The sequence below is a fragment of the Nyctereutes procyonoides genome, unplaced genomic scaffold, assembly GCF_905146905.1.
Source record: "Nyctereutes procyonoides isolate TBG_1078 unplaced genomic scaffold, NYPRO_anot_genome, whole genome shotgun sequence".
Lineage (NCBI taxonomy): Eukaryota > Metazoa > Chordata > Mammalia > Carnivora > Canidae > Nyctereutes > Nyctereutes procyonoides.
In genome coordinates, this window is record NW_026575020.1 from 53,328,692 (window position 1) to 53,343,770 (window position 15,079).

General features: G+C 51.8%; 1 protein-coding gene across 2 annotated transcripts in view; it reads right to left on the reverse strand.

Annotated features, from left to right (window-relative positions):
* The window catches only part of SLC39A11 (solute carrier family 39 member 11), a 328,560-nt gene extending 320,736 nt beyond the window's left edge, over positions 1-7,824 (reverse strand). For both annotated transcript variants that reach the window (XM_055331675.1, XM_055331672.1), the window contains exons 1-2: positions 7,719-7,824; positions 4,266-4,384 (exon numbers count right to left, since the gene is read on the reverse strand). In XM_055331675.1, coding sequence (XP_055187650.1) covers positions 4,266-4,373 — 108 coding nt within the window. In that variant the 5' untranslated portion in view covers positions 4,374-4,384; positions 7,719-7,824. The remainder of the gene's footprint in view (positions 1-4,265; positions 4,385-7,718) is intronic.
* Between the last annotated feature and the right edge of the window lie 7,255 nt (positions 7,825-15,079).

The following is a 15,079-nucleotide window of genomic DNA, read 5'->3' on the forward strand; positions in this document are numbered from 1 at the left end:
AAGGACCCTGAAAGACTGCTGGGGGGTGGGGATTGGAGGGGGTGGTGATACTGTCCTACTTCTTTTTTTTTTTTTTTTTTTTTGTCCTACTTCTTGATCTGAGTATGAGTTTCATAGACGGCCTTGAAAAACCATCAAGCCATAAAATATGCACTTTTCTATATGCATTTTATATTTCAATTCAAAAATACTTGTTTGACTTTGCAGTCTAAGATAGGGGTATGATCTATAGCCACACGAACATGTTACAGGCATGCTGAGCTGTGGATTGCTCTGACCCTCAAGACTCCCAGTAAAGCTGAGCAGCTAGTACCAGTGGCTCAGCCCTCTCCCATCTCTGAGGAGCTGCGAGCTGGATGGAAGGTTTTGACGCCAGGCAGGCACACAAATGACATTCTTCTGTAGGCACGCCATGACATAAGCAAAGTTGGACTAATCAAATAATTTAATTAAACCAGACAGATCTAATAAAGAAGTCAGGTAAAATTTTTCCACTAGCATTCATCTGGATCCTGAAAGGAGAAAAATTAGACTTTTTTAATGTCACTAAAGCCTTTATTCCACTTTTAGACATTTATTTCAAGGAACTAATCAGATATATGCTCAAAGGTTTATGTTCATCATAAAGGTATTCCTAAAAAAAAAAAAAATCAAGAAAAAAGGATATAACTTAGTTGTCTAACAGTTGAGGGATGGCTAAAGTTTAATGCATCCTTACAGCAGAATATGACAGTCAGTTAAGTAACCAAAGTGATCAAAATAATCAAAAAAACCATTTAGGGATTTAGGGGAACACTTATATCAAGTGAGGAAAAGTAGTTATAAGACATTACATACAATTTGATCCCTACCTTGTAAAGAAATAGATATGCATACATTTGTGTATACTCAAATACAACTGAACAAATAGGTTCAGGGTTTGTTTTTTGTTTTTTGTTTTTTGTTTTCTGAGAAGTGGGATCAGAAACTTTTTATTATTATTTACTGTTTATAGCAGCAATGTCCATAATAGCCAAACTATGGAACAAGCCCATATGTCTATCAACAGATGAATGGACAAAGAAGATGAGTGTGTGTGTGTGTGTGTATATGTGTGTGTACATACATATGTATATACATATATAGAGAGAAAGATGAATACAGGTAGACGAATATGGTATATAAATCAGTATATATATACATACATACACACACACTATGAAATATCACTCAGCCACAAAAAAGAATAAAATCTTGCCATTTGCAACAATGTGGGTGGAACTACAGGGTATCATGCTAAGTGAAATAAGTCAAAGAAAGACAAATATTGTAGGATTTCACTCATATGTGGAATCTAAGAAACAAAACATGAACAGAGGAGAGGGAAGAAAAAATAAAATAAGATGAAAATTGAAAGGGAGGCACAGCTAAAAGACTCTTAACTCTAGGAAAAACTGAGGGTTGCTGGAGGGGAGGATGGGGTAGCTGGGTGATGGGCATTGAGGAGGGCACACGATGTAATGAGCACTGGGTTTTATATGCCATTGAAGGATCACTAAATTCTACCTCTGAAACTAATTTTTAAAAATCAGTAAATTTTTAAAAAATTGAAGAAGAGGGCAGCCCGGGTGGCTCAGCGGTTTAGCGCTGCCTTCTGCCCAGGGCATGATCCTGGAGACCCAGGATCGAGTCCCACATTGGGCTCCCTGCATGGAGACAGCTTCTCCCTTTGCCTGTGTCTCTGCTTCTCTCTCTCTCTCTCTCGTGAATAAATAAAATCTTTAAAAAAATTAAAAAATTAAAAAATTGAAGAAGACACTTTTTTATTATTTCTTTAGCTTTTCCATCCTTTACAAGCTTCCTACAATTAAAATATATTTTAAAGCAAGAACACAAATTTTGAGTGAAGCCACTTTTGAGAGCGGCAGCCGAGGGCAGAGTCCGTGTGTCTACTACCCCAAGTGATTGGCGCAGCAGCCCCCACCTCAGCCGAATGAAAAGTGAGGTGTGCTCAGGGCGCCAGAGCACATCTCTGTGGACTCCTGTCTTGGGCCACCTCTGTCTCCCAATGCCGAGCCTCTTCCCACCCCTCAGGCACACTTCCTATGCAGAAAGGGTCAACGCAGGCCCACGCCAGCTACCTTGGCTGGTCCCTGGCCGGCTTATGGAGACTCAGAACTTGAACCTCTCCCTCCATTCCCTGGCAGGGGTGGGGCTGTGTGTCTACACCGTTTTCCAAACAAGGTGCGGGACACCTGCTTTTCCTCTCCCAGGTCTCGAATTGTTCAGCAGCAGAGAGGGCCTCCAGGACCAGCCCCCAGTAGAATCCTTAAGGCTCTGAAGGTTGCCCCAGGCTGCCGTCAGGTCACACCTGTGTTACTGCATTTTTGTGACTGGGGGGAGGGGAACTGTCTGTGTGCCCCTCACAGGAGGGAGGGAGCACCTGCAGCCTGTGCACACATTTCCCCAGACTCCGCCTGTATCTTTCTCCCACTGATCCTTTCAATGGGAAACCTCAGCCAGGAGGACAACTAGAAGCTGAGTGGCATGGGTCCTTCTGGCAAATCACCAAATGTGGTGGTGATGGTGGGCTGGGGGACTATGCCTCCCCGCAGAAGCTTTCAGCAAGTTCTCCTGCTGATCTCGGTGGTTACACCAATACGAGACAAATGAGGGGCTCTAAGCTCCAAAGGGGATGAGGGCGCCTCTGTGAAGAAGGGAAGGCCCCTCTTCCCTCCCGAAGAGCCCCCAAAGCGTTGGCCAGGGCCACATGGGGCTTGGGGGCACCCCCTCCGCAGGGCACCCCACCCCAGTGTGGCTCAGGCCTCATCTCAGTGCAAAACAACTGGGGAAGATAAAACCATGGGCCGCTCTTCCCCAGAAGGGTACAAGGACGGGACCCCAGAAAACCTGGCGTGGCTTTCGTGAAGGAGAAAGAGGATTAGGTGACCTGGTGCCCTCTCCTCTCCCCCCGGGGTGTTTCTCTCTCAGGGACTAGGTTTGGAAAGGTTTTCATTACCTGTCAACAGCAAGCTGGGATCAGGCTGTGTGCATCTCTGCATCTCTGAGAGGCTCCAAACCTCCCACTCAGGAGAGGAGGGGGAGGGCGAGGGGAGGTCAGATCTTACCTGTCATCAAATACCTGTCTTACTGGTCTCTAACACAAGAGTGTCTGGCTTGCCAACTACCTAGACCGTGTTTTAGTTTCCAGATCCGGCTCACAGCATATTTAAATGGATCTTAAATCACTCACTCACTTACCACTCCTGCAATCTCTAAGGCTGCCTGCTGCACGATTGCAGGGACTTTATGCTCCTCAAGACACATATGGATGGGTCCCTCTAGACCTATGGACCAGGGGGTCAAGGGCTGGAGAAAGGAAAGGAATCTCAGACAGATGAGGAGGGAGGCGGGGGTGGGTGGTTGTGGAGCAGTGGGGTGGGGTAGGTGGCGTGTATTGTGGGGGATGAGTGGGGAATGCGGGTGGGGGGTGTGAGTATGTGTATGGGGTACATGAGGGTATATGAGATGTACAGGGTGGGGGACATATGGAGGGATGGTGTGGGGGTTGGGAGGGTTGGGGCGTGCACATGGAGGGAGGGGAGTATAGGAGTACTTGGGGGTTTTGGGGGGAGTGTAAGGCGTGAGGGAGGGAGAATGTGAGGGGATGAGATTTAGGGGCACAGGGGCCATGTGGGGGAGTGGGGCATGCAGGCACAAGGACGAGTGAGGGTGCTGGGCGGATGGGTAAAGGAAGTGCAGGGGTGGGGGGGCAGGATGGGCATATGTAATCTGTAGGGGCATGGGAAGATGAGCCTGTGGGTATTCATCCCAAAGGGATTCGGGGAGCATTGGAATGAAAAGAGGAGATAAATGAGAAGGGGAACAGATGCCCTTCCTTCCCCCAGGGGTTTGCTATCACCCTGGCTAGCTCCAGGACACAGGGCAGGCCTGTTAGACAACCAAACTGGGCACCTGCCCCAGGCCTCACCGACACTAGCCAGAAGCTAGAAACCAGGCAGGGGCTACAGGAGCCTTACTAACTGGGCTCCCTTCCTACTCCCTTCACACCGGGAGGGGAACAGCTGCAGACCCCGGCTCTCCCAGCCTGGTCAGGAGATGAGGAGGAAAAGACAGAACGGAGAAGAACAAACATCGCCTACAACCTGCAGGTGTGGCCAGTGAGTGGCATTAGGGAGTCTGCAGCCCTGCCTTGTGGTCTCAGAGCTTGCTAAGACTCCCCCCACCCCACCCCCAAACCTCAGAACCGGAGCAAGGCAACTCACCTGTCCGCTAGAGAATACGAACACGAGGGCCGCCCCGGCTGCCGTCAGCCCCCAGGTGAAGAAGGTCCCCAGCAACGCCTGGAGCACAGCGCTGTGGCCTTGGAGCATGCTGGATACAGCTGCGTGCAGAGGAGCGAGAGAGGGTCAGCCACGGCCAGTCTCATCCAGTGACGCCCACACGTGCTAAGGAAGGTGTCCCTAACGCCCTCCACCTGGGCTGGCCCATCGTCACTGGCTGGGTGCTCCGCCCCTTAAGCTCTCCCACCTAAGTGCTGACCAGACCTTTGACGGCTCCCCATGGAGGTGCGTGGGGCAGCCCCCTCATGACTTGCCAAGGGCATGCTCCACCAGCCACCATTCAACTAGCCCATGGCCTCTTCAACTGCTACCCCCTGTGTGTCATTTATGGCCCCGTCAACAAATCCCAAATGGCCCTGGCTCCAAGTCACCCTTCACCTGGTTCCCTCCCAGAATGCCTTCCTCCCCGCCTCTCTCCAGGCAGGAGCCAGAGCACATTCTGCTGCCCACCTCATGCCAACTTCGACTCCACGCTTGCCGGACCTCCCCCACACCACCCCCGTCCTCTCCCGCCCCGGCGCACATCTGCGGTGCTTTCTTTGGGGGGGGCTTGCCTCCTTCATCTTATAGATCATTTGTCGAAGAACAGGGATGAAGCCCTTTCACACTTGGCACCCCTATAAAATCGGGCTTCCTGGCATCTAAAGCATACTTGGTGGGGCGCCTGGGTGGCTCAGTGGTTGAGCCTCTGCCTTTGGCTCAGAGTGTGATCCTGGGGTCCTGGGATCGAGTCCCGCATCGGGCTCCCCACCGGGAGCCTGCTTCTCCCTCTGCTGTGTCTCTGCCTCTCTCTGTGGGCCTCTCATGAAGAAATAAAATCCTTTTTAAAAATTAAATAAATAAAAATTAAAAACTCTTGTTGTACTGAAAAGGGGCCACTTACCTGGATAGGACACTCAGCAAGGACAAGGAGACAGAGCCATAATTGGCATTTCCCCGTCAATTGCTGACATGGAACTTATACCACTGCCCACCAGGGGAAGAAAGGGAGGTCCCATTCCCTCTTGGTTGTGCTCAGAGAACCTCCTCTAGACTTTACCACGTTTTAAACTCTAGCTCTGAAATGATAGGGAATCTGACTCTTGCTGTGGAAAGTTACAGGGCAGAGAAATCCACTTGTTGAAAAGCCCTGTGTTCTGGGACACAAACATCAGGCCTCAGAGCCTCATCTCAAAGGGCTCATTCAGCTGCCCACAGGTCTTCCAGCACCCACAGGGCTGGACACGACCCCAGTGGGCTCAGCCCTGCCAGGTCCTAGCGCTCTGTGAGCATCCAGCAATGCCAGGCTTGCAGATCAAGAGCTAAAGAAGCTGATGCTGTTTGATCCTATAAGGAAACCGTGGCAGAAGGTGGACAGGGGGCCCTTATGCCCAGGGGCTCGGCAGCATGGCTAGGATCCCAACCTGGTAAGGCTGTGAGTCTCAGCAAGCCCAGGTGAGCCCAGAGGAGCCCAGGCTCAGCTCTGAAAGCCAGGAAGCCTCCAAGAGAAACAGCATCTGTGGATTGGACTGTGTCTAAATAAAACTCAGGACGGTGACTGTAGCAAATAAAGAAGAAATTATATATATATATATATATAATAACATATATATAATAATAATATATATATATATTTAAAACCCACCCATCTACATACTTCATCTTGTTAAGTCACCCTAAAATGAGTGGTTTGTGTGTATTTGTAAACCAAGACATCTGGATCATTACACCAACCTTCTATTTCTAGCTGCTTGGATGCAATCTGAAATAGAACTTACAAAGAAAGGCATATAGCGATCGTCCTCTTAGTACTTATCATCCAAGACAGGTCATAACAACAACAACAACAACAAAAGACAACTCCCCCCCCCCCCCCCGCCCCAGTATGGAATGTGCCTTTTGACAGCTACGGAAGAGAAGAAGCCATTTACATTTGCCAACAAGCCAAAGTCAACGTGGGGTTTGTGGGCCAGTCAACAAGAGAGCTCTGGGTGTTCCTGGGGGCCAGGGGGAGGGAAAGCCCTATCCTAGCCTGTCTCCGTACACCTGAGGACCCGAGACATAAGGAAAAGGAACAGCAAGGCCATACACATCCTGACCATCCCGAGAATCACAGTACTTATCAGTGATAATGCCAGCCCGGTGCCCCTGCAAGGAGTTTCTTCCATTTGCTATTTTAAATCCTCACTCCTGGAAGGGTGGTCTGCGAACCTGCAGAGCCCCAGTCCCCCTTGGGAGCCGGTGAGAAATGCAGGATCTCAGGTCCTACCCCAGACTTAACTGAATTAGAATCTGCATTTTTTTTCAAGTTCCTTCCACGAGGGATTCTCACGCACATTGGTCGGAAAGCACTGGAACACCTGTACGAGACCCAGAGCTTTGAGACTGAGTTCTCCTACCCTGCGAGGGAGGGATTGGCCAGGCTGAAGCAGAGGCGCAAGAGGAGGGAAACTTTTCTCCCAGAGGTCGACCAGGAGCACCTTGACGGCAGGTGCGCCAGTCGTGGCACCTCGAAATCAGTTTCCGGGATGGGGCTCAGACTTCCTTGTGAGCCGGATGTGAACACACGTAGACCTTGATTATTTTGCAAGAGGCAGGATTATTCCCTGCCCCTCCTCAACTTTAAAGATGCCAACACCACCCCACGTGTGTGCACATCCTGCTCTGGCAGCAGAGGAGGGGCCGCTCACTGATACAGGATTTCTTGCCCTTGTCTCCCTCGCAAACCTGTTGCCCTGCTTCCAAGAGGCAGCCTCCAGATGTTGGTGATGTTGCAGGGGTGGGAAGAGCACCTAAGGAACCTGCACACTCGCGCGCGCGCACACACACACCGACTCCATGCAGAGAATCCAGCAACGGGACTGGGACTTGGGTCTGAGCCACGGGACTGTGGGAAAGTTCCCTAACACCTCGCTGCTCAAAGTGCGGTCCGCGGACCACTGCCCCGGGGGAGGGTTAGCAATGCACAGGCTCAGGCCTGCTGCAGGGTGACAGATTGCCAGTCAAGTCCAAGGGGCCGTGCACTCCCAGCACGAGCGGGAGGGGACGAGGATGGGCTGGAATTGCAGCCACCTCTGCTCCCCGGGGCCCCCGGGGGGGCCCCCCTACACACACACCCCCGGGGGGGATGCACTGAACCTAGAGGATTTGGTGAGCCGGTGTCAAAGGAAGGCAGGTCCTCACCGTCCTGCTGACCCTGGGCAGGGCCGGAGGGGGCTCGGGGCGGCCTCCCCGTCCTCGCCACCTGCCCGGCCGCCCTCCGAGCCCCTCTGCTCCCCCCGGGGTGCCCGCCTCCAAACTCCCTGTTGCCCTTCCAAGTCCCACGCTCTCCTGATGGCCCCAGACCCCGGGCCTCCAGCCCAACCGAGGCGCTGAAGGGAGAAAAAGCTGACTCACTACGGTGCCCTCTCAAGCCCCCACTCCACTTCCATGGGCCCCGCTGCCGCTGGCTCGCCGGGCCGGCTCCACTCCCGAAGTCACTTCCTGCTTGGCGCCCGCACACGTGTCCCTGCCGCCACCAGGCCCCTCCCCGGCCGGCCGCCAGCGGCAGGGCCCGCCTCGAGAATAAATTCTCTGGTTCACAGCCCTCCGCGGGCTCCGGAACGGGTGGGGCGGGTGGAGCGGAGCCCCGAGGCCACGGGGAGCGCCTTCTGCAGGCCCGGGACTCCTGCGAAGCCACAGAGACCCTGGTGAGATCGCCTGGTAACGTCCCTGACATCGTTTCTGTCGCTGCACTTAGCAGCTGAGCCCCAGGCCCTGAGTGAGCTGCAGAGCCCGACGTGTGGGGGTCGGGGGAGCAGGAGCCTCACTCCTATTAGCCTCAGCTGTCAGGGTCAGTGGCCCTAAAAACGACAGCTCCCATGAGAATCACCCACCAGGAGTCAGGTCCACACGCGCAATGTGGGCACCCGCACAGGTTCTGGCTCCGGAAGCCTGGGTGGAGACCGAGATGTTCTGTTCCCAACTAGGATTTGCTAAAAATCCTAGGATTTGCAGATCTCTCTCGGGTCCTTGGACCGCTCTTTGAGAACCACTGCTGCAGGTCAAGGGCTTTGCTCCCTGGGCTTTCTATAAAAAGACCAGAGGGTGGAACTTCTAGATTTAGCCACAAATGAAAACAGGATGCCCAGTCAAATTTGAATTCCAGATAAACGACAAATAGTGTTTGACTGTGTGTCCTGTGCAATATTTGGGACACGCTTAGGCTAAAAACACATTTGCTGTTTGTTGTCGACCAGAAATCCTAATCGAACTGGGTGTCTCATATTTGATCTCATGAACCGCCCGGAGGGTGGCCTGGTCAGAAGAACCGTTCATCATCACAGTGGCCAAAGAGCAGAGGATCCAACAGGAGCTGGCTTCTTCTGCCCAGTAAAAGGCAGCCGCCCACGCTGTGCCGGGAAGTAAGATGGCACGATGACTAGAGGGTGCTCTCTGCCCTCAGGAGATTCGCAGACCAAGAAGACACCCAGACCAACTGTCTGACTCAAGAAAGCACCACAGATCAAGGGGACTTACACAGCAGAGATTTATTTCCGCACAGTTCTAGAAGCTGGAAGTCCAGGATTGGTCCAAGATGAAAGTGCACATTTGGTTTCTGGCTTGCAGACAGCTGTCTTCTCGCTGTCCCCATGTGAAGAAAGAGAGATCTCTCTCCCCTCTTCTTTCTCATCGGGCCGCCAGTCCTACTGCATCGGACCCCATGGCTTCATTTAAGCCTAATTACCTCCAAAAAGCTCTATCTCCAAATGCAGTCATATGGGGGCTGGAGGGGTGGTGAGTAGGGCTTCAACATATGAACTTCATGGGTGGAGCTCTCCTTCGAGGGACCGGTGTCCTTACGAGGAGACCCCGGAGAGCTCCCTCACCCCTTCCACCGTGCAAGGACACATGAGAAGTCTGCGACTCAGAAGAGGCCCCTCAGCCTACCACGTTGACACCCTAATCTGGGATTTCCAGCTTCCAGAACTGCCACTGATACGTATCTGTTGTGTGTGAGCCACCCCGACTGTGGGCTTTTGTTACATCAGCCCCAAAGGGCTGAGACACTCCATGTTACAGATAAGGAGACTGAGTCTCAGGAAAGCTCTGTATTGACATACAGCGTTCACAGGAGAGACTGAACACCCTGGCCAGCAGAGCCTCGGGTGGGCCTCAGGCTGGTGGCCAACCCCCAAGAGACAAATCCTACCATTTCCCTCCTTTCCCTCGATGCACCCTGCACACACATACACACACCACTGACCCAAACATACAAACCGCCTGTCTTTCTCCCATTCCCTCATGGTAAGAAGTGCTCAATAATGTTTCCTTAAAGCTAAGTGCACTGGCTGTTACCTCCAGCCACTTCCCCCTTCCCTAGTCTCTCCCCCAAAGAGCAAATGTGCCCTGCAGCCTTCATAAATGGGGCAGGGGAGGAGGGACAGGGTGTCCAAGAACAGGCCAGAGCGGGCACTAATGAAACAGTGGCAGGGTGTTAGGCAGGCAAGGAGGACGGCTGCCTCCCAAGTGTCATAAGGCCATAAAACTAACTGATGGTGACAGTCAGCAAAGGAATCCCAGGGCAGTGGAATGGTGGCCCTTTCCAGGGGAGTCACTGTGGCTTGATCTGGGTAAGCAAGCTAGCAGCACCTCCCCCTTGGAGCCTGGGGGTGGGTGGAGGTGGGGGTACTGGCACCTGGATCTTTCCCTCTCTCCCCTTTTCTCCGCCCTCCCTCCCCCTCCCGCTCCTCTCTCCCACCCTTGTCTGAGATCTTGGTATCTCTTCGGAGGTCCTATAGATGCTGAGTACAGGCTTTGGAACCTGACAACCTAGAAGGAATCTCAGCTTGGCATAAGAGTTTCCTTGAACAAATTCCCCAGCCCCTGCCAGCCTCAGTCTCCCCAACCTGAGACAGTGACCCCAGCGGAGCCCCCAACACCCAACCAGGCTCCCATCAAGGCAGCCTGAATGACTATGGCCCTCTCTCCTTCCTGCCTGCCTGCCTGCCTTCACTCGATGGTTAGCTCATGAGCCTCTGTGCCAGGCACCCTGTGGGACCCTGGTGCTCCAAGGTCAACTGAGCACCTGGGTCCCCGGGAGTGGAGAGTATTCTGGGTGGGGAGGAGACCCGGGCACACGTCATTGCTGACAACTGCCCAGAGGCCTCGGAAGAAAAGGACCTCAATCTAAAGTCTTGTGATTTCTTCCTCATACTAAAGTAATATTCATTTTAATACCAAAATTTCTATATTTTTTCCTAAAGAGGCCTCTTAAAAGTGCATACACTTTGGAACCCACAAAACCTGATGTGCCCTGGGTGCATATTTAGATATTTCAGCTGGAAAACAAATAGCTTCGTCTGGTAGGCAGAACAGTGAACCCCGTGAAGATGTCCACGTCCTCATCCTTGACACCTGGGAATAGAAACCCCCCACGGAGACAGAGGGTCTTTGTGGCTGTGATGGAATGAAGGATGGGGAGATGGGGAGATAATCCTGGGGTGTGTCCATGGGCCCAGTGTCATCACAGGGGTCCCCATCAGGGGAAAGAGGGAGGTAACAAAGTCAGAGGAGGGAAGGAAGCATGAGGACCTGAACGGAGGTCAGAGCAAGGGATGTCAGTGGCATCTAGAAGCCGGAAAGGCAAGGAAATGGATTCTCCCTTAGAACTTCCAGAAGGAGCACAACCCTGCCAACATCTTGATTTTAGCACTTCTGACATCCAGAACTGTCAGATTATATACTCGTGGTATTTTTTTTAAAAAGCATTTTTTTTTATTTCATTTATGTATTCATGAGAGACACAGGGGTGGGGGAGAGGCAGAGACACAGGAGGAGGGAGAAGCAGGCTCTATGCAGGGAGCCCGACGTGGGACTCGATCCCAGGTCTCCAGGATCACGCCCTGGGCCAAAGGTGGCGCTAAACCGCTGAGCCACCGGGGCTGCCCCATTCGTGGTGTTTTAAGCAGCTAGGTTTGCAGTACCTTGTTTCAGCAGCCCAAGGAAACGAACACACTTCCAGAAGTCTGCCTGGAAGCATCTAGTTTCACTGGTACCTTTGGCACCAGGAACCACCAGGACCGACACTCGGCCCCTGACCACCAACCGTCGTGACTAGGCAGGACAAACCACACAATTTGTGGGGGCCTGGCACAAAATGAAAATGGGAGGCGACTCATTCAAAAGGCAGCAAAAAAAATGCCCTCAAACGTACTAACTAGGGCACCTGGGTGGCTCAGTCGGTTGGGCGTCCGACTCTTGATTTCAGCTCATCTCATACTCTCATGGTCGTGAGATGGAGCCCTACTTTGAGCTCCATCTCCACCATGCTCTCTCTCCCTTTCTCTAAAATAAATAAATAAATCTTTTTTTTAAGTACTAATTAATAAAGCCCTTCTTTTCTTCTGCAAAGTTTCTCTGCTCACTGAGGACTCCAGGGTTCCACCAGATGTTGCTTACAAAACCCCAAGCTCAGAGATGAAATTATTAGGAAACTTCAAGATGGTGACATCAGGGCATTAAAGTAAGCACAGAGCCTTTCCACGCGAGGGACCCCTCACACCTGCACAGGTATCACATCTGTGAAGGTGTCCCCGTCACAGGCACTGGCATGACAGGGCCAGACTGAAGGAGGCCACAATGTCAAAACTAGGAAATCGGGCCAGGGTTGGTTATTCGGCATGAAAAGTGCACAGGGAGATTTGGAGCCAGGATGCTCAGGGTGGAGGCAAAGTGGAGGTGAGAGCCAAAGGTGCTGGTGTAAGCAAGCCAGTCTGGGGAGGAAACAGAGGCAGTCCCAGGAGACTGGGAAGAGGGGCTGGACACCCTGCTGGGGGAACCCGGGGTCTGGGAAGGAGACTTTCCATTCATGGGGGAAGGAAGGACAAGGCGAGGGGAGAAGCAGGCTCGTCTGGGCCATCGGAAGCTAGTGAACCACTATGTGGGGCCCCCATGTTTTCCAGGGGCCTGTGACCTGGTGAAGACCTGAAAACAATACTGGATTATTGGCTCAATAAGAAAAAAAAAAAAAAACACCTGGAAATTTAAATCAATAAGTGTTTAACTAAATGTCCATAAAACCTGTTAATTGTTGACTTAGGTGTTCATAAAAATGTAATGACATTCAAAAAAACAATGGGACGCTTAGCCTTTCTCACTTCAGGAGAATTCCTAAGTATGCACGATAATGGCCAAGGAACCACAGCCAATCGTAAATTAAATAAGCTTAGAGCCAAATAATTTCAAAGGCAAAATTATAAAAATCTTCTTGATCATTTTATGGGGAAACTTAATATGGAATGTGGGAACATTTTAAAGTGCCTGTTGAGATCTCAAAATGCAGGAGACCTTGGGGCACCTGGGTGGTGCTGTCGGTTAAGCATCCTCAGGGTGGTGGGATCCAACTGCTGAGCACAGAGTGTTTTTGAGATTCTCTCTCTCTCTCTAAAAAAAATATATATTTTAAAAAAATAATACAGGAGTTCTTTAGGGGCCTGCAAAGATCCTAAGAGGCCCCAGGGAATGGGGAAGGAGGCAGGATTGCAAGAAACTGTATTCCTCTCTCCAAGTGGGAGCAGAAACAAAAGTCCTCTCATCAGCTGAGGTTCATGGGGGGCTGATGATAGGAGTGGGTGAACCTTTCCACGGAGGACAGTGATCTCCCTCTGTCAAACCCCCCAGGGAATAGCACCAGCAAAGTGAGAGCCACAGAAGGTGGGATGGTTGGGAGGGAGCACTCCTCACGTGCAGAAGGGAAGCAGGTGGGGAGGTGGTCCCTCAGCCGTCCACTGTCAAAGAGAGGAAGAGATCCCCAAGTGTCTCCAAGGCCCCATCAGACCGGGCTGGGTGGGAACAAGGCTGGGACTGGAGATGTGTGGGTGCTGTGTGGGGTCATTCGAGAAGCCCCGTGTAATGCACTGAATGGTCCCCCCCCAAAAAATGATATCTTCACAGCCTAACCCTGGTGCCTCTGAATGTGATGTTATTTGGAGAAAGAGTCTTTGCAGATGTAGAGATCTGGAGGGGATGTCGTCATGGATTAACCAGGTGGTGCTAAACCAGGGACACATGTGCTTGCAAGAGACAGAGGGGAGAAGGCCAGGACACGGGGACGAGAAAGCCATGTGAAGACAGGCAGAGACTAGAGTCTCTAGGGCCATAGCCAAGGAGGGCCAGGAGCCATCATCAGCCAACTGGGACAAGGAAGCATTTCCCTAGAGCCTTCAGAGAGCGCAGCCCTGCCGACATCTCACTTGCTGATTTTTTGGCCTCCAGAACCATGAGGGAATCATTGTCTGCTGTGTCAGGCCCCCCAGTCTATGGCATTTTGTTATGGCTGCCGGGAAATAAATGCACCATGACTCCGATCATTGCTACCACAAGCAGGTGGGGAAGCCCCCAAGCACCAGCAAGTGCCCTGAGCAAAATGCACAGCGACCTCACCCTCCCCATCCCTCTGCCATCAGCAGGCAGCGTAGGCAGACAGGTGCCAGATCCCCAGACATCTGACTGGGCTCTCCATTTTCCTGAATGATCCATCCCCAAATGAACTCTTGTCCTATTTCCCTGCCAGCCTTTCTGCCAGCTGGGCCAAGATTCCGGTCTCTTCCATGCATTGGAGCAAGGGAGGCTTCCCCTTCCAGCCCCCCAACCCACGCCCCCCGAAACCACGACAAATCACTGTAGGGAAACCTAATTCATCCTCAAACACATCACTTCAAATTCTTCCCAAAAAATTCTGTGGAAGGTGAATAAAAAGAGTATAATACCTCCTAGCCAGAGAGCGTTTCTCAGACACCTGGGTTCTTGTTCAGAAATCCCTCCTTTGGGTCTGTGGGTTTGTGCATGACAGCGCCCAGGTGGGCACGAAGGGAGGTATTTATCACTTAAGCCAGGTGTGCCCTTGGACTTGAGGACCTGCCAGGGCACAGCAGTGACAGAAGCAATTAAGGAGGAAGCACAGAGGCTCCTTCCAAGGCATCGGGGCACTGCTGTTTGAGCTCCAATTTTGTTTTTTGGTTTTTTGAGGGAGGCAGGGCTTTTTGCCAATAACTCACTGGGCAATCTTGGGCCGGTTTCTTTCCCTCTCTGAAGCTGCAAAATGTAACAGCTGGACCAGGCAACCTCTGGGGACCCTCCTGTGCTGAGTGTGGATTCTCCGAATCATCAAAGCAAGACAGTGCCAGACCACAGACTGGGACCAAGGCTTTACCCAAGTGTATCTGAGGGGCTCTTTTGTGTCCCAATTTAAGAAAGAGAGAGAGAGAGAGAAGGGGAAGAAGAAAGGAGGGAGGAAGGAAGCCATCTCTTTGTGCTAAAATGGACTTTGTCATACTAACGGGAGGTAACCAGGCTTCCTAATTCAGCTTCCACTCTCATGCTCCTTATCCGTTGAACTGTGTCCTGTGCCCCTGGCCTCCGCCACTGAAATCACATGTTGGAGTCCCAACCCCCAAGCCTTCAGAATAGGACCTTATTTGGAGATGGGGTCTTTATAGAGGTGATCAAGTCAAGGTGAGATCCTTATAAGATGGGCCTCTATCCAATATGTCTGGTGTCCTTATAAAAAGGGGACATTTGAACACAGGGACACACATAAAGGAAAGACGGCATGAAGAACCACAGGGAGAAGACGGCCGTCTGCAAGCCAAGGAGAGAGGCCTGGACAGGTCCTTCCCTCGAGGGCCCTCAGAAGGATCCAACCCTGCCCACACCTTGATTTCGGGCTTCCAGCCTCCCGAACTGAGGTGACCCATTTCTGTTGTTGAAGCCACTCC